Source organism: Mustela erminea, chromosome 1 (assembly GCF_009829155.1).
Source record: "Mustela erminea isolate mMusErm1 chromosome 1, mMusErm1.Pri, whole genome shotgun sequence".
NCBI classification, from domain to species: Eukaryota; Metazoa; Chordata; class Mammalia; order Carnivora; family Mustelidae; genus Mustela; species Mustela erminea.
In genome coordinates this window covers 208043298-208063345 of record NC_045614.1, presented here as the reverse complement: position 1 = coordinate 208063345, position 20048 = coordinate 208043298, and the positions used below count along the sequence as shown (strand labels likewise).

The 20048-nt window shown below is 41.5% G+C and overlaps 1 protein-coding gene across 2 annotated transcripts; it reads left to right on the top strand.

The window, feature by feature from the left end:
* The first annotated feature begins 7535 nt into the window (after positions 1-7535).
* MIS18A (MIS18 kinetochore protein A) lies at positions 7536-19275 on the top strand. Of its 2 annotated transcripts, none has more exons than XM_032353749.1 (5): positions 7536-7930; positions 10626-10692; positions 15198-15320; positions 17815-17911; positions 18992-19275. In XM_032353749.1, the coding sequence occupies exons 1-5, from the start codon at positions 7585-7587 to the stop codon at positions 19070-19072; spliced, it is 714 nt and encodes a 237-aa protein (XP_032209640.1). In that variant the 5' UTR covers positions 7536-7584; the 3' UTR covers positions 19073-19275. The 2 variants fall into 2 exon arrangements, with proteins under 2 accessions (XP_032209640.1, XP_032209643.1); XM_032353752.1 differs by lacking the exon at positions 17815-17911 and adding an exon at positions 17963-18027 and having other exon boundaries at positions 18992-19089.
* Positions 19276-20048: the final 773 nt, after the last annotated feature.

The following is a 20048-nucleotide window of genomic DNA, read 5'->3' as shown; positions in this document are numbered from 1 at the left end:
TGCCTTGGTTTCTGTAATTTCCTTGTTTTCTGGAATGACAAGATGGTCCGGGCTCATTTTGTACATTTCTTACCCCAGACCATGGATTCAGCTATTTCCCCAAGGACTCCTGGTTTTCTTTTAATGGGAAATGGTGTTTAGCTACCATAATCTGAGTGCTAAGGGTGCTTACATGCAGGAAGCTATTCAATGCAGGGAGCTAGGATATATTTATTTTTTAAGATAAAAAATACCATGAGTTCATACAAATACTTCCAATTCAAAACTAAAGCTGTAGAGGTTTCACTTAACCTTATCTTTCTTAGCTGTATCTCTTTTCTCCAAAAGTTAAAATCCTGTTCCAAACAATACGAACATATTCATTCAATATGCAATATACACTTAAACAGTCTTTAATAACAGTTTAAGTATGAGCAATAGGAACAACATGTTTACTGAAAACAATTTGAGACGTTTTATGAAGGGGGCAATTTTTTGTTATTGTTACTTGAGTATCTTATTTGAGGATCTCCTATAAGATATGTACAATTAAAATTATGTTTTAAAGTCACTTGAAACAATTATTCCCTATGCAGTTTGCCATCCACTAAATACATAAACTATTTCAATTTTTGAAAAATTTTTTTCATTTAGTTTTATACTCACATAAAATATTGACATGATTCCAAAGTCAAATGCACAAATTAAGGTATATTTGTAGAACTCTATCTTCTATTCCTGTATTCCCTTACTGTGACTTTCACCCAAGTGAGCACTTTCTAAAAGTTTTTTGTTTATCCTTCAATTTTTAAATTTCTTTCTTTCTTTCCTCCCATTTTTAAATTTAAAATTTTAAATTTCAGTCTTTCTTTCCTCCCATTTTTATATGTAAAAAGATCCCCACATTTTTTTAAATTTTGCATTTTTTACTTAACAAGTTATTCTAGAAATATCTCTATTGCATGGAGAGATCTTTCTTTTTCTCAGAGGTATAATGCTGATATTGTGTGGATACAGTACATTTTATTCATCCAGCTCCCAGCTGGTGGATGTTTGGATTGTTTTCAGTCCTTGCTATTGCAAATAGTGCTGCTATTCCCTTGTGTTCATATTTTTATCATATACTTGGAATCCATTCCTGAAAGTGAGAATTCTGTCAAAGGCTACATACTAATGTACTTGTGTTCAATATTGACAAATTCTTTTCCATAGAGGTTATAAGAACTTATATTTCTATCAGCAGTGTATCAAACTACCTCTTTTCCTGGATGACAAATTATGTTGCCAATCTTCTAAATTTTATCCAATCTATAGGTGAGCTATTGGTTTTCAGTGTGGTTTAAAAATAAATGTGGCAGAGAGTCTTTCCATATATTAAATATTTGCTTTTCTTTTAGTGAGACCTCACATTTCACATTTATTGTTGCAGCACATTTTCCAATTAGAAAGGATGTGGAGAAGATATATTTTCTACCTTCAGTTACATCTGAAAATGTCAACCATACCTAGATCATGATTTGAGTGGGTATGTAATTCTTGTCTGAAACGTAATTGCCCTCTGAATTTTGAACTTTCTAGCTTCTGAAGTTGAGTTGCTGATGAGATGTGTAATGCCACTCTGATTCTTGCAACTTTTTTCTCTTTTTGAAATTTTAGACTCTGAAGCATTGGAGTTCTGTTATCTCACAATGCTAAGTCTTGGTGTGAGATTATTTCATTTCTTGGGCTGGGAAGTTGGTATTTTATTTTATTTTATTTTATTTTATTTCAGTGGGCTCCATGTTAGGCATGGATCCCAACACAGGGCTTTGAACTCGTGATTCTGAGATCAACACCTGAGGTAAGATCAAGAGTCAGATGCTTAACCAACTGAGCCATCCAGGTGCTCCAGCTCTGAGAAATCATATTGTATTATTTATTTGATTATTTGTTCTCCTTTATTTTGTCTTCCCTGTCTACTTGATCTGGCATTGCTCAGATGTTGGACCTCCTGGACTGATTGCTAATACACTTTATCTTTTTTCCCACCTTTTACATTTCTTAGTTATTTTAGTCTATAATCTGTGAATTTTCTTAAACGTTACCTTCTAATTCTACTGTGAATGCAACCTTGCCTCAAATCTCTCTTAACATACGTAACTTGCATCTTTGATACACATGGTCTTTTTAGTATTGTTCCAGATTCAGGAGTTACAATCTTTCATTTTTGATCAGTCTGCATTGAGTTTAGAGGACTTCCTCTTAGTTAAAAGGGAGATTTAATGCCTATTTGGTACAGGCATTAAAGACTCTGATTCTTTGAGACCTTCCTCTGGCTGTATATTTTTTTAAAATTGGGAAGAACCAGGGAAACAAAGGAATTCTTGGAAAGAATGTGAGAGACTGGGACGCCTGGGTGGCTCAGTGGGTTAAGCCGCTGCCTTCGGCTCAGGTCATGATCTCAGGGTCCTGGGATCGAGTCCCGCATCGGGCTCTCTGCTCAGCAGGGAGCCTGCTTCCTTCTGTCTCTCTCTGCCTGCCTCTCAGTGTACTTGTAATTTCTCTCTGTCAAATAAATAAATAAAATCTTAAAAAAAAAAAAAGAATGTGAGAGACTGATGAATTTTTACTGGAAAAGCATTCTTCTCTTACATGATATTGTAATTCTCCTGAATTAGTCGCCTTGAAAGACTGTATTTTGAAAACTACAAAGCACCAATAAATACGTGGTATTATATTTCAACAGTTTGTGTAGTGGTGTGACTACTGTACTTGGGGTCTAGGGACCTAGGTTCTAGACTGAAATCTGTGTATTAGGACTCTTGGTAATAAGTGACAGAAACCTGGTTCTTAATGGGAACATGCTGTGAGGGATATCCACAGAACTGGAGGGCGACCAGTTGATCTTTATCTACACCTCATATTTTGTTTCTCTCTGAAGGTCAGGGTCATGTCAGGATGTTCCACATAGCTGGGGTGGGGAGGCATGGCTGATGACAGCTCTGGGGTCATGACTCAAGAGGAATGAGTAAGCAGAGGACTCTCCCTCCAAACTTTGGCATGAAAAGTTCCAGGGATGGGCTCAGACTGGCTCTAGTTCTCACTAGAATCAGTCTCTGTGGCCAGGAAGGTGGTGGTCTGGGGTGAGGTACACACTGGCTAAGACCTTCAAGATGGGCAGCCCTACCACAGCCAAACTGCTGGAATGAGGGAGGGAGTGGAGCAGTTTTCCCAAGAAGAGGGGAAGGGTGCTGGACATGTAACAGCCCAGATGTCCACAATCCCTGCCACTCATTAGATCCATGACTTCTGAACCAGGCTGGGCCTCAGCCTTTCTATTTGTGGAGTGAGACACAGAGACGAAGCATCTCTATGATTCTCTCCCAGCCCAAATATATTATGAATTTACTGAAAATCATGTTTTTTTTCCTTATTCTTTTTTAACTTGCATGAGAATTAAATATCTCTGTTAGAGACCAGAAAAGCGTGATTCCACACATTAAATAGCAGAGGGAAACAGACCTATTTAAAGAACATGCTGCCTTTGAGGATTTTTAAGAAGGTGAAGAATCTTCCCATAGTTTCACCCTTGAAGCACAGAAATATCCAACCAAACTTTTCCCACAGCCCATTTTTATCCCCATGAGGAGGGCTCTGATTGTGCCAGAAGGTCCCCGGGGGCTGAGTGCCTACCATGGCATTCTCTTGGTGCCAAATGGTCAGGAAAAGCAGGTGGGGATGTCATTTGGATCCCAGAATCTCCACCAGTAAGAGTGGGACCAAGTGGTCCTCAAATGCAGCCAGCTCGCTATATACTAACGGGGCCAGCTGACTCACTGCAGGGACCTGCAACCACTCCTCATTGTCATTCTTATGTACGAGTAAGGAAGTGTAGCAATTAAAATCCAGTCCATGATTTTAATTAGCAACCATTAATTTCTGATTTTCCTCAATCTCCAACACAGTCCAAAAGGCATAAATGCTTCCAGCAAGATTGTCAAGGTCTCATTTGTTTCTTCTCCCCATTTTGTTTTTGTTTGTTTGTTTGTTTTGGGGGAGGTTTTGCAGGGGGGGGTGGTTCCTTCTCTCCTCTCCCCTAGTTAAATTTTCTTGTTTTGTCTCTCTCTCTCTCTTTCTACTGTGGCTAGCCATTGATATTTATTAGAGTAGCATTTGTTAATGACATCAACGCTTTTGAACGCAGCCAGAAATGAGGGTTATAATCAGGTTGTCTGAGTAATCGGTATGTTGAGCAAGAAGGATGGAGTCAAAATGGAATCTTATTTTGAATGTTGCTTCCTACCATGACGTTAGAACTTATTTGGTAAGGACAGCCATTCCTTTGCCTCTGGATGAAGACAAGGGCAGGTTGTGTTTGGGGTTGCCTCCATCCACTCAAGACCCACTCATCAACCAGAGTCGTGTGGACCACAAGATCCACTCAAGATCCACTCATCAACCAGAGTCATGTGGACCACATCAATATGCTATGTGCCCTATGGATGCTTGTTGAACTTGGACAACAGGGAGCCCCAGCAGGAAACTGGACAAACGGACGAGAGCAAGGTCAAAGAATTTAATCTCTTGCTTCTCTCCTTGTGAGGTCAACTCAGCTGGCTTCATTCCTTGATTGAAGGGCGATCCTCCCAAGGTGGTTTGCTCTTCATAGCTCTCTTTTCTTTGGGAGAACCCCTTCCCCACATCCCTGTGGGTCAAGGCTGTTAACATGGGTTCCTGATCCCCTGAGGATCTCTCCTACATGCTGTCTATACCTTTCTCATTTGACACTTTGTAAAGAAACCCTCCCTATATTATTGCAATTTGGGTGTACTCTCTTAGGGAGTAAACAGTTACACAGCTACTTAGTTGCAGAGAGAATCTCAGTGACAGAATGATAGTATCCAGTCCAAGATATTAATCAACACTGCAGTCTTCTCTCCAGGACAAGAATTGTTACCCCTCTCTTCCAGGTGGTACATGTAGGTGGACACCTTCCTTTAGTAGGGGAAGGGTGTGTGGCTGGCTCTGCTTTCTTTTCAACTTACCTGTTCTGGGCTATTTCCATTCCTAAGTTGAAATGGGGGACAAAATGGACAGAATGGTTTTCCCTTGACTTGGTTCCGTCATAACCTGGTTTTGCGCCCTCTAGCCTGGCGTGGTTAGAACCAAATATCTCCTGGCCCCTCAGAAGCTCCTGCGCTCTCACCCCAAGCTGCTCACCCATGACCCAGGAAGTTCTCCCATTGGGCCTTTTCACACTTGGATTCTCACTTCTGGAAAATCATTATCCTTCCAGGTTATATTGGGCAGAATTTAAGATTCCAGGTGCGAAGTCTAAATCAGCAAACTCATACCTGGTTGACAACCTGTCTGGCTCATCTTCGTTGTTCCACCAAATCAGCTTAGCTGCCTGACTCTCCTGTTGGTCACTGTAACCCCAAACACCTGGGAACCCACAGGCCCTGAGAATGGTTCCTCAAAGTCTCCTCGCAGCTCAACTGAGGCAAGGGGATATCCTCCACCTCCTCTACCGGGGAGAAGTGGAACTCACAGCCCGGGCCGTCTCCAAAGAAATCCTTCTTATGAAGTCATCTTGGTCACTCTTTGCTCCAGTCCTTAATATCGCCAAAATGTGGGAGGCAGGTTAGTGCAGGAGGGATTTAATTCTCCAACATCCACTCTGAGGATCCCTTCAGGGGAGGGAGGCAATCTGTCTCACACATGTTTTGGTGTGTCATTTTTACCCCATCTTGGAGTCTCAGTCAAAATCTCAATTTTAAGATACCATAACAGATGGTTACATACACTTTTAGTTGCTAGATAAAACAGTACAGTTCAAACCTTCTTCCACAATAAAGAGGATTTGTTGGTTCACATAACTGGAAGAGGCCGGAGGTCGCATGCTCCGCCGTATCTCTGTGATCGCTCAGCTCTGCCCTTCTCCATGTTTTCAAGATGGCTGCCAGAAGCAATCTGGGTATGGGCTTTTTTGTTCATACCCAGGGAACAAAGAGGACATCTTTTCCCTCAACCCCTGAACAAGAGTCTTGAGATTTACTCTGACTGGACAAAACTTGATAACTTAGGTCAAGCTGTTAATTTGAGTGAATCCTTATCACCAGGCGAGCACGATGTATTGATTGGTTCAAGTCTTGGGTAGGAGCCATCACTGCACTGTGACTGTGGAAGAGAGATGCGTTACCTTAATTGGGTTAATCCATTCCTGGAATTTGGGGTGATGTTAGTGGACTTGAGGGTGGGACTCAACCTTGTGCAAATCTCCCAGTTGTGGAACTAAGAGGAGGGGTTGGAATGGCGGTTCAGGAAGCACCTGCCACCACCCAGTCCAAGGTCATCTTACTCAAGCATCTAATTTCATCCTCACATAAAATGCGGTTTTGTGGAGTTCTAAATACTTTATATTCATAATACAAACATACTTGTGACAACAGAGGGGTTCATTTTGCCTTGGGGCCGACTTCTCCATTAGGCACAGTGCCTAGGGCCGTGGTACTTTTACAGCCCCATGAAAATGTTTGGATTTCCTTTAAAATCAGAAGAGAAAAAGGAACTTTAAGGTCAAAGAAAATGTTTTAATATAATATATATTCATCTTTATAGTAATATAGTTATAAAATATAATTTGTATAATAATAATAATTATTATTATTAATGGGGAAATGGGCCTACTAAGGCAGAAGTGCATGGGTGGGAAACTAATCAGGCAGCCCCTCTTCGCATTCCTTCTTTACTGTGATATCCCACGACAGAATGTAAGTGTTGACAATAAAAACCCAAAGTCTGGGGCAAGGCGATCACCCCTTTGAATTCCGAGTTACCATCCACTTACTTAAAGAACAGATGTGGGTTGTACCGGAGATATTACTGTGCCTGACAAGAGCAGTCCAGGGAGGTCAAGCTTGCTTGCATACAAAGAAGGAGAGAAGGCAGCCCTCCCCCCCGCCCCCGCCCTGTTGCAGGCTAATGGACACAGACGCGGCACTTTAGAGCATTCCAAGCCCATCGTCTCACTGGATCCTCGTAAAGAACCCGGTGCGGTACTGACCCAATTAATCCACGAAGAATCAGAGTCCGGGAGAGCAAACAGACTCTCCGCAGTTTGCTTCATGGTTACTGCGTCGCGGCCCACCCGACCCCTTGGCTGGATTTGGGAGGACAGGGCCGAGAAATCTGTTTCCACCAGCTTCCTGGTGACCCCCGGGCGCGCTGAGATTTGAGGGGCTGCAGCCTGGAGGAGGGGAACGAAGCTGTAGAAAGCAGATGTGTTCCCCAACTCCTCTTCCCTGGGTGGTGTGTGAGGCGGCGTATTCACTTTAGTAACTAGGAAAGGGGCTCAATACCGCTCCCCACATAGACTGGCCGCCGCATCTCCAGCAGCTTCAATTTCCTAAAGATGGAAAATCTGACAGCCCCAGAGACAAACCGGCGCGGCTCAGCCCGCCAAAGAGCATGCGCACTAGCAGGTTGCCCGCCATGTCTTCTCTCCCAGGCCCCGCCCCCTAAGGCCCCACCCCCCCCGTCTGGCCTCCGCCTCCATGCTCCCGCCCCGCGCAGGCGCAGGCGCGCATTTCCCGTGGCGCTCCGCGACGCGGGCGATTTGGAGGAATGGCGGGCGCTCGGCCTTCCAATTGCTGCAAGGAATGCTCTTCTACAAGCTGTACGTGTGGCGGTGACAAGGGCAAGTGCAGCGACTCCTCTCTGTTGGGCAGGCGGCTCTCGGAAGACTCGAACCGTCACCAGCTGCTGCAGAAGTGGGCAAACACGTGGAACTCCGTGAGCGCGGACGCGTCGGTGGCCTGTGCAGAGCGGACGCGGCGCGAGGAGGCTGCGGAACCCGCCGAGGAGGAGGACAGGCCGCTGGTGTTTCTGTGCTCCGGCTGCAGGCGGCCGCTGGGCGACTCGCTGAGCTGGGTGACGAGCCAGGAGGACACCAACTGCATCCTGCTGCGCTGTCAGTCGGGGTGGGGGTGAAGGGGTGGGGAAGGGCTTGTGCCGCACCTGCACGGCCCGGGAGGGGAAGGGGAGGCGGCTGGTTTGGGGCCGCCCAGGGTTTTTAAAAGCAGAAAAATCTTAGAAGGTGAGCTGTCCCAGGACAAAGGGAGGAGGAGGGTCACCCCTGCACCTTGGGCTCACGAATGATGGGTCCTTTTCTGGGATTCCGCCAGCCCAGAAGAGCAGCGATTCAATCGGCATCTTTGTGAGCATTGTACAGTAAAAAGTGACCTAAACTGTAAGCATTTGGGATGTTGCCACTCTCTATTACTCCCCACAGAAATTACCTAGCTGTTAATTCGTCAATAATATGTTAATGGTTTATTTAGGCCTGCAGGGGGATGTCAGGATTGGTTTTTCTTATCATCTTAGTTGTGTTAGAGTTGTCAGAACACATTACTATCAGAATTTTTTTTTTTAAGGAAATTTGTAATAAAACCACTAACAGTCTCTTCAGAACTGGAGAGGAAGGAGTTAATTGTAAACAAGTCAAGAAGGTGGCTTGAAATCTAGCTTCTAGAGGGAACATAGCCAGTTACCTCTATGTTTCTCTGCTTTGTTGATTTCATAGTGTTTACTTAAGGGAGTGGTTCACATGTGTTTTTCTGAAGGGCTGTAAAAATGGCTATTCTTTTTGGACTTGTGGTTTTCAAGATCAGGTTTATGTCTGAATTCTATAAATATTTGGAAGAAATTCACCACGGAGATACCATTAATCCTCCCAATCTGTGTCTGTTGTTGGAGGTCTAGATTGTTTCCAGAGTTGCTGCCATTAGAACAGTGTGTACTTGGGTTGAGATTTTTGATACTGTAGGAGAATCTCTTTTTATTAGTAGGTAAGAAATAATACATTTGGTGTTTAACCTTTCATTTTATTTGTACTTTCTGTTTTTACAGTCTCTCTTCTATCATTTGCCACATGCTTTTTTTTTCCTTTTAAAATATATATATATATATGAACACATTTACTTTGCATCAGTTTTTAAATTTTTGAAAACTTGGGGCATCTGGGTGGCTCAGTTTGTTAAGCAACTGCCTTCGGCTCAGGTCATGATCCTGGAGTCCCAGGATCAAGTCCCACGTTAGGCCCTCTGCTCATCATGGAGCTGGCTTCTCCCTCTGCCCCTCGCCCCTTTTATGCTCTCTCTCTCAAATAAATAAAATCTTAAAAAAAAAACCTTTAAAAACTTATCAGCTTTAGATAATTCGATTTACTTCATCACTGCTGCTGTGAAAGATAAAGAAATGAATTCTTTGGGGCGCCTGGGTGGCTCAGTGGGTTAAGCCTCTGCCTTCGGCTCGGGTCATGATCTCAGGGTCCTGGGATCGAGCCCCGCATCGGGCTCTCTGCTTGGCGGGGAGCCTGCTTCTCCCTCTCTCTGCCTGCCTCTCTGCCTACTTGTGATCTCTCTCTCTCTCTGTCAAATAAATAAAATCTTAAAAAAAAAAAAAAGAAATGAATTCTTTGGTTAATTTCTATTCCCTCCTGCCTCGGTTTGAGTTAGTTTGATTATTTTTAGTTTGTCAAGGTTTATAACACTTACTCTGTTCTGTAGCCATACCATGGTCATTGAACCTTAATATACCTTCTTGTATGAATTTGTTTTTTTAACTCCAGGCCTCTTATTAATACAAGGAAGCTTATTAATAGCTTTCTCATTTCTGAGTTGTTTATTTCATTATCATCAGTAGACACTCTTCACCCCCACCCCAGTCCCCAAGAAAACTTCAAGTTTGAATGGTTGGAAATGTCTTTCTGTTCTCTCTGTATATGAATGGCAACCTGACTACATGTACAATTCTGGGGTCATGCTCTTTGCTTTTTCCAGCCAGAGAGAAGCTAGTGCAAAGGCCCTGAGGTTAGTGTGGACATTTTAGGTGTGATGTCCCTTCTTCATTTCCCTCCATCCCCTATCCCTTCCTTTAGTGCATCCTGGACCTGGATCCTCTGGAAATGTTTCCTGCTTCTGGGGTCAACTGTGACCCCATCCAAGACATGGTCTAATTAAAAGATTTTTGTCCATGTCCCTAAGAACTCTGCATTTGAAACCTGGGCTTTTAGCATCTTTCTGGGGGTTTTCCCACTTTTATTATACCTTGTAGGTATTCTGCCAAGTCTGTGATTGAGGTTCTAATTGTTTCAGGTTTTAGTGGCTGTTGAATTTTCCCTGCTAATTTTACTCCTTCTATTAATGTCTGTGGTTTTCAGGGAAGAGAAAGAAGTAACTCTCATTCTGCCATCTTTTTTCCAGAAGACCTCTGTACATTTAGGTTTTTTTTTTTTTAGAAACACTTTTTTTTTTTTTTTAAAGATTTTATTTATTTATTTATTTGACAGACAGAGATCACAAGTAGGCAGAGAGGCAGGCAGAGAGGAGGAAGCAGGCTCCCAGCAGAGCAGAGACCCCAATGTGGGGCTCGATCCCAGGACCCTGAGATCATGACCTGAGCCGAAGGCAGTGGCTTAACCCACTGAGCCACCCAGGCGCCCCATGTACATTTAGTTTTGAACCACCTTTGTTTATATGTGACTCTGGCTCTCATTTTTTCTGGTTCTCTGAGTGCTAAAGTAAAAATTGAGTTGGAGTTTCTTTAAATATCGGCAGGTGTATTATAGCAAACCACATTAATACGTTATTGTTACTTTGCTCTAGGTGTTTCCTGTAATGTTTCTGTGGATAAGGAACAGATACTATCCAAACGTAAAAATGAAAATGGTTGGTGAGTAAGGCTATTATTTGTGTGAATATATGTATTAGAGAAAATGTTTATTTTTCAACTAAAAATCTTTAATAAGGTCATTATCAGTAAGAGTAGTTGGGTTATAACTTTCTTCATGGTGATCAATATAGAATCAGTCATTTTAATGTAAGAATTTTTGAGTGATGGTGGTCATTTTTAGATATTGTGATGAAAGAGTTTCTGAATTTCTAAAGTCACATTGTGACTCTCTTCTGGGTTGTTGGGCTTAGTGCTAAAGCAAATTAAAAATAAAAGTAGAAAAAGAAATTATCTGTATCATAAAATCCCAGCTAAAGGGTGCCTTAGACCAATGCTACCTACTTTTTTTTAATGTTATGTTACCTATAGAAAATGCTGGCATCACACTCACACGCGTGGACATGTGGCCTGTTGAGGTAAACAGACAAGGCTGCACGAGGCCAGAAGCAACCAGCACGGGAGCTGCAGCAGTCCAGGGCCCATGCTGCAGCTCCAGGGGTTGAAGGGATCACCATCTTGGCGTACCCACCACCCACTGCTACAAGCTGCATCCTCAGTAAATTGAATGGAAGGCTCTGCCTGTATAATTGTTGTCCAAAGTGTGTCTTAACTGATCTGTCTTAAGTAACTTTAGGTGGTATACAAACAACTAAACAGAAATTAATAACCATGTATTTGTTTTAGTGTATATTTAAAAATACTCGTTTTTCATTTTAAAATAGTGCCGGAGGGTCCTATTCAAATTAAGTGTATTTCAATGTAAAAAATTACCCTCTTGGGGCGCCTGGGTGGCTCAGTTGTTTGCGTGACTGCCTTCAGCTCAGGTCATGATCCTGGAGTCCTGGGATCGAGTCCCGCATCGGGCTCCCAGCTCGGCGGAGAGTCTGCTTCTCCCTCTGAACCTCCCACTTCTCATGCTCTCTCTTTCTCTCATTCTCTCTCTCTCAAATAAATAAATAAAATCTTTAAATAAATAAATAAATAATTACCCTCTTTAAGGAGAATTAAATTAATAACAGTACAGGTAGTATGTGGATGTGACGGAAATGGTGCTGTGGGGACACAGGGGACCTCAGTCTGGAAAACCAGCCTTAGATCATTTCTCATTCTGTAGATAAAGAAAGACCTGGCAAGATTAGAATTTGCTTAAACCATAAGACTGTTTAGTAGAGCTAGGATGGTGCCCGTGTCTCTCCTTCCTTCTTTTTTTTTTTTTTAAAGATTTTATTTATTTATTTGAGAGAGCGAGCACACACGAGAGGGGAGAAAGTCAGAGGGAGAAGCAGACTCCCTGTGGGGCTGGGAGCCTGATGCGGGACTCGATCCCAGGACTCCAGGATCATGACCTGAGCCGAAGGCAGTTGCTTAACCAACTGAGCCACCAGGTTGCCTGTCTCTCCTTCCTTCTTGGAAAGTGTTCTTCTTTCCTTCCAAATTTAGTCTTTTGATGCCACTGTCACCATTTTTGCCATATCACATACTAGCTTTGCTATCATGTACTTAATATCTTTCATTATATTGACTCCAGATTTTTATTTAAATTTATTTCAAAAGGAATCTGATATATTACTGTCATATCATTTGCTTGAACTAGAAATTAACCACAGTGAAAACAAATTGTTATTAAACTCCAGCAGAGATGCTATCACCTGACTGGTTCTGAGCTTGAGGTCTGGATTCTCACTGTTAAGAGATCTGCAGCTGTGAGATTCTTGTTAAAGATTTCCTAGCCCTGGGGAGGGACGCCTGGGTGGCTCAGTTGGTTAAGTGGCTACCTTCAGCTCAGGTCATGATCCCAGCGTTCCTGGGATCGAGTCCCACATCGGGCTCCTTACTCAGCAGGGAGCCTGCTTCTCTCTCTGACAAATAAATAAATAAAATCTTAAAAAAAAAAAAAGATTTCTAGCCCTGGACTTTCTTTTTATAATTGGGATTGATAGGGAACTGAAAAGGGGAGTTGACTCCTACTTTGTGAGCCATTGTTATTTAGTCCTGTTTACTTGTGTCACCCGAACCCATCACTTTTGCCACATAAATTTAAATTCAAGACATTCACTAGGGTCCCATATTCTGCCCTTGGGGAAATACCTACCATATTGCCTTGAGATGCTCGTAAGTTTTTGATAGGCCTGTCTGACTGGATAGCCACCTGAGCCATTCTGCAGCTGGCCAACAAGGGCACTCGTGGGTTTTAGAAACGTGTCGTGAAGTTAGCAGCGCCGTTTCCTGTTTTTTTTCTGTCATTCATTAAGGTTCTTACATGCTCACTCTTTTCTTTGAAATCTCATTTTCTTTGAAATCACCCTAGGATTTCTGGCACTGCTTTCTCAGTATTGTTCAGTGTTAAGGCTGAGTTCTGGCCAAATTCTGGCCAGTGGGAAAAGCAGAAGGACGTTGAGGAACTGAGCTGCTCTCTCCGTTGTTTCTCACAAGGTCACTCGGGAGGTGTGAGCGGGTTTGCGTGTGTATTCCTCAGTGCTGTTTTTTGATTTGGGTAATCTGGGATAAGACACTGTTATCTGTTGATGAGTGTGTTTTGTATTTTAGGTTTATTTAAGGATCCTTTTTGGTGATTACACCTGCATTATATGTTTGTTCACAATCTTGGTAATTGTGTATGCAGCCACACAGAGAAGACGAAGTTCGAGATGTAGTATGGACATCTTCCTGTTCACTCTTGGCAGTATGGATAGGGTTCCCTCCTGGGCTTTACTAAGAAATATAAAATAAAAAATAACTATAAATTTGAACTATTAAAAAATATAAAAACATATAGAAGCTTAATATATGGTCCGTGGCATATTGTCTAGCTAATTATATCACCAGTAGGAACTTATCATTTATTGGGCATTTTGTTCTTTGTTCCATATGTAGCTGCAATAGTTAAAAAACTCTCTCAGTATCTTTAGGGAAACAATAATGCAGTCTCTAATATGTTGTTTGAGTCTTGGTTGGCTCCACTTTTTGATAACAGGAATAGCTCTGTAGTTATTACAAATGGCTATACCAATAGGAATTTTGAAATAATAGCCATCTTTTGTGATGTATATTATGTTATGGTCCCTAGATTTAAATCTTCAGTTATCAGTTTGCTAGGTGTTGGGACTGTGATTTATTATAGATACTTATAGAACTGCAAGTTTGGATAGGTCAACTTGAGAAGGCATTTGGGTGACTGGATTCTAAGATTTTCAGAAGACATGAATTGACATTGTGGGGGAGATTATATTCAAATATGCAGAGCCTGAGATGAGAAATAACTAGAATGAAGGAACAATTATGTGGAGAACTTGGATCATCGAGCAGAAGATTTGTGAGTTGTCTGTGTGCATTATATCTGTAGTGGATAGAAGAGTGTTAGGTCCAAGTATAATTAAAAAGAGAAAGGCAGTCATGATCCCAGCATTCTGGGATCGAGTCCCACATCAGGCTCTCTGCTCAGCAGGGAGCCTGCTTCTCCCTCTGCCCAGTGCTCCTCCTGCTTGTGCTCTCTATCTCTCTGCCAAATAAATAAATAAAATTTAAAAAAAAAAAAAAAAAAAAAAGAAAGAAAGAAAGGCAACCCTAACAGATACATGATGAGCACACGTCAGAGATTTATTTAACGCATTACTGGGGGAGTCGGAGCCTGCCAATGCTGGTTTAGGGAAGGAGTCTCTGTAGAACAAATCTAGTTACTGTCCTGCAGGACAACAGAGCCTCAGCCTTTGAGGTTACCTTTTTTAATAGCCAAGAACATTTGTGTCTCTCCCAGACTAAAATTATTTCTGATTTTACAAATTGTCAATCTTATTAATCTCCTTTCTATAAGTTATCATCTAACTTCGGAGAGTCTGGGCCCTAATCAGTAGTACTGAGCAACCAGTGTGACCTTCCGGGAGGGCAGAGTATGGCCCATGGGCCAGGCACTTATTTTGGAAGTATATTTGTATTGGAACATAGACGTGGTGTGGATTCAGTTATGTATTATCTGTGGCTGCTTCTGTGCTGTAATAGTAGAGGTGAGTCATTGTAGCAGACACACACGGCCTGCCGACCAGAGATACTTGTTTCCCGGATCGTCACAGAAGGAATCTGCCTCCTTGTCCCTCCTTGTCCCCGGCGTCCATGACACTTGGTGGGCTTGTTGGACAGTGTGCCAATAAAAGGGCATGTGGAATCCCTGTCTTATTTTTAATTTTTAGATCATTTTTCTTAATACCAGATGGAGGCATTTACATTCTAGAAAAACACCACATCAGTATCCTCCCTTGTCACTTTTTAGCATGTCCCTTGTCACTAGGTGCTGCAGGCAGTGTAGCCTGGAGGTGACTGTCTACATTTTTTAATATAAATATTTCACTATTATTTTTTTCCTTCTTTATACATACCATGTGACCTAGTAGGGTAGGAATAACATATTTTAGCAACTTAAATATTAAGCGTTTATGGGTTTTAACAGTGGGATTTTTGTGGTAACGAGTTGCTCCTTCCCTGGCTAAAGCAATGGCCCTTCCTCTGTGCAGCATTCTGGAGGCCCTCTCCTGCACGGGGTGCTCGCTCAGGCTTGGCTACGTGTACAGGTGCACACCCAAGAGCCTAGACTACAAGAGAGACTTGTTTTGCCTCAGTGTGGAAGCCATTGAAAGGTAAATATACTGAATAAATGAAAACCTTGTAACTGATTTCTTGGAAAGTTGTTTGCAGAAAAATTGGTATGAAAACATCAGAACCAAATCAACACTGTTTGGTTAAAATATATTTTCAAGTAATAATTTCTGACAGTAGAGCCGGTGATTTTTTGTTTGTTTTGACCTGATGTATTTGGTATTGGAAAATCAGACATTATAAATTGTAAGGAGAAGTCACTGTGAGAATGTTTTTTTCAGAATAAAAATAGGTTCAGTTTTCCATAAAAATTGATTTAGTTTAAGAGGATTTTTTAAGCGGTTGTGCGGATCAATATGTGCTGTCCATTTTATTCCAACCCCCCTCTCCCAAGTTTTTAGCCATCTAGAATATGAAGGATTTGGAATTTCAAAACTGGTTGAAAGTTGAAGTCCCTGGTTGAAGTCCCTTTGGTCTTCTGGAAAAGCAGAAATACAAAGTCCAATGCAATCTTTTTAAAAGATTTTATTTATTTTCCTGCATCTAGTAAGGAATCATCTGTTTTTTTCCTGAGGCATGCAAGGAAGTGCCTTCATTCTCTAGATTTCTATAAAAAGTAGACATTTGGAAACAAGACAGATAGGAGGCTGATGACAGATGTCAGTTAAAGAGTTTTCAGATAGCTTTTATTTATTTATTTTTAATTTTTATTTATTTATTTTTAAAAGATTTTATATATTGGAGAGAGAAAGAATGCATGAACAAGGGGGTAGGGACAGAGGGAGAGGGAGAAGCAAGCTCCCCACTGAGCCTGACATGGGGCTCAGTCCCAGGACCCTGGGATCATGACCTGAGCCAAAGGCTGACTGAGCTACCCAGGCACCCAAGAGTTTCAGCCATCTTAGTGGCCTTCTAATTCATGAACCTTCTCTTCAGATTGTATAAATCTTTCGCCTCATAAAATAGGAAACATAAAATTAAATCACTTATTTGACCCCAATGTATTTTCACTTATCCTGCAAAAGATGTAACCCTCAAGCCTTTAAAGATGCCTGAAAATCTTATACATCAGGAAAGAAGAATAGTTTAAGAAGAAAAGAATTTTTTTTAAAAGATTTTATTTATTTGACAGAGAAACATAGCGAGAGAGGGAACACAGCAGGGGCAGTGGGAGTGGGAGAAGCAGGCTTCCCACTGAGCAGGGAGCCCGATGCGGGGCTCAATCCCAGGACCCTGGGACCATGACCTGAGCTGAAGGCAGATGCTTAAGGACTGAGGCATCCGGGCACCTCAAGATGAAAAGAATTTTAATGCCAAGGAACCTGGTTGGTTTTAGAAGTGTTTATTTACACTTTTGGGGTTTTTAAAAAGGCCTTTATTTTTAAGTAAGTTCTACACCCAGTTTCGGCTCAAACGCGTGACCCCGGGATCGAGAGTCGCGTGCTCTGCGGCCGGAGCCGGCGGGCGCCCCTGTTTACGGTTCTGTGAATTACGCCGCGCACGTCCTTTCCCACCTCATGCGTTCTTCTTTCCTGAACAGGATGGTAGTTGCCTTTGGCCATTTTACCTCCCATGCCATTTTTCAGAAATATAATCACTAAGGCTTCCAAGGGAAGCTTGGTCTTACTTGACGAAAGAAGTGACCTGCTGAAGTGGCTGCGTGTGAGGAAAGACTTTGGAGGAAACGCACATTCATCAACGTTCTTTGGAGAAATACTAGCACCTTCTTGTTTCCTGTTTAGACTTAGTGGGTTACCAACACGGGGCCTGTTTTCCTCGTTTCCACGCCAACACTTCTCTTGTCTCATATTTTCTACACGGCGGCTTCTCCTAACCCGAGAGAGCTGAGCAAAACGTAACTTGGAGGCTATCTGTTGAAGTTGGCAAATCCAAGTCACCAAGAACTGACTCCATATATTATTTACTAAAAGTCAAATTTGAAAGTACCCATGTTCTCAAAAACTTATAGAAAGCAAAAAAGCAGTGGCTTCTTCAGAATCTTTTATAACTTTTTAATTATAGAATTTTGAACTATGAGGGGCGCCTGGGTGGCTCAATGGGTTAAAGCCTCTGCCCTCGGCTCAGGTCATGATCCCAGGGTCCAGGGGTCCCAGGATTGAGCCCCGCATTGGGCTCTCTGCTCCATGGGGAGCCTGTTTCCTCCTCTCTTTCTGCCCGCCTTTCTGCCTACTTGTGATCTCTGTCTGTCAAATAAATAAAATCTTTTTTTAAAAAAAGGAATTTTGAACTATGTTAATGTTTTGCTACTCGGTTAACTAAAGACCAAGTTTGTTCTAGGAATGAAATACTTAGAATTTTGGATAATATAAAGCAATGCCTGGACCAGGGTATTTTGGAGAAAAACTTGATTTTAGGTGGTACAACTTCCTGTGTAAGTTAGTAGTAACAAAAACGTTATTTTATGTTCATTTGGTACAAATACATAATGAAAGATAGAGTTAATGTTATTAACTAACATGAATTTCATATTTGCCTCTTTTTCATATTTTAACTTTGTACTGTGCTATACCATAGTTATATTTTAGGGTCCTCAGAAAAGCAAATTGTGTCAGAAGATAAAGAACTTTTTAATCTCGAAAGCAGAGTTGAAATAGAAAAGTCTCTAAAGCAGGTAATTCTGTTCTGTACTTTTTCTATCTTTGTATGAAAAACTTCCTGTTAGTGAGCAGGCGCTCCTGCACAGACAACCCTCGGAGTGGCGTCTGGTTTGGTCTTAGTACTTTCCTGGTAAGAAAGCGCCTGTTTTATTTCAGGCGTTAATAAAGTTGATTTTGGGGGTTAGCCAAACTTACGCTAAAGCTTTATCAAAAAAATTGTAAGGTGTTTCATGTCTCAATCAAAACCATATAGATCCAGAAACTAGTAAACTGTATTTCATTTGATTCAGTTCTCCTGGTCTAAACAGTCTGCAAGTGTTTTTGAATGTTAACGTCGTCCCATGGCAGACTGGCAAGGTACCGAGGAGTGGGTAGAAGCTCTAAGTTAGAGGCTGAGAGCGATGCCTTATTTACATAAAATTCAGAGTATGCCTCTAAACACTTTCATGTATAATACATAACTTATTTTTGTTGTTAACTTATTTTTCTTTTATTTTTATAAAATTTGAGTATAGTTGGCACACAATATTACTTTAGTTTTAGGTGTACAACTTAAGTGTTTTGACAAGTTGATACATTATGCTTTGTTCACCACAAGTATAGCTACTGTCTGTCCTATTACCTCACTATTACAATATCGTTGACTGGAGTCCTTATACTCTTACTGCCATGGCTTACTCGTTCCATAACTGGAGGACTTCACCCATTTTGCCCAACACCCCCCCTCCCACCCCTCTGTGAACCGCCAGTTCATTCTCTGTATTTATAAGTCTAATTCTGCTCTTTGTTTATTTATTCATATTTTTAGATTCCATTTATGAGTGGAATCAGTAATATTTGTCTTTTTCAGCCTGACTTATTTCACTTAGCCTGATCGCCTGTAGGTCCATCCATGTTGTCTCAAATGGCATAATCTCAGCCTTTCCGATGGCAGTATAATATTCCACTGTAAATTCATGTGTGTGTGTGTGTGTGTGTGTATGTGTATAGAAATGCATAACTTTTCATAAATTTTGTTAATGATATGTATTTTAATCAGGTGTGATTTTAATCATAATCTATGTGTATCTGAAAATATTTTTTTAATTCAATAGATGGAAGATGTTTTGAAAGCCTTACAAACGAAGCTGTGGGAGGTTGAATCAAAATTGTCCTTTACCAGTTGCAAAAGCTGAAATCTTCTAAGTGCCCCCACTCTGGACTCCCTGCTGATGGACACTTCTTTCATATGTAGCAATTCTGGTTATCATTTCATTTCACGTAGAATGGAAGGAGTTCTAAAGGGCTGTATGTATATTCTCTTGTACTGATCAAGTGAGAAGAATTGTAGTACTACTTTACAATATAATAAATGGTAAAGAGATGGTTATTTCCTGAAGTTGAATTTTAAAGCCATTTTATGATACTTGCTGAAACTGGAATTTAGTAGCTTTTGTGTTGATAAGAAACTGCCATGATCTTCTGAACTTTTCTCTCTGTACTGAGTTCATTATTCATTTCCTTTAAAAAATTTTTCATTCACCTTTAATACTTTGGGAAATATTTAATATTGAATGGCACGAAAATCTTAGGGGTTTTTCCTCCCACTGTGTCACTGACTGTCTCTGAAAATGGATGCATAAAGCTCTCTGAAGAAACCGGTCAGTTGAATCACTTGTCAGAACTGTTTGAAAACTTGCACAGGAGCTGAACAGCATAGAGTCTCATGGTAGTAGAATTCCTCTAGGTCTGTTTGTTTACTACTATATGCCCCCCAAAATCTGGAATAGTATTTGCCAAAGAGACCAGTAGTCATTCTCTGAGGGCGGGGTTCTGGGGAATTTTCAATATTCTGTAATGTGAGACTTAGAGTAAGCCTGTGCTATCTTTAAAATCCGGAGGAGACTAAAGATGAAAACAAAGTATTTTAAGATCGATTGCAACAAAACTGAGTTGCGGTATATAATTGAATTCAGAAATCCCAATGCCATGAAAGCCTGCTCAGGACTGTACAGGTAACCCAGATTTCTCCAGGCGCCTTTCTGGTTTTGGGTCCCGATGAGGCCGCACAACATCAGTACTCAGTATGTATGAGGAACTCAGCTCAGTTTCTGCTCAGGAGTTCCCTAATTATTTCTGAGAATACTTAAAGGTATCCCCACAAAAGGACTG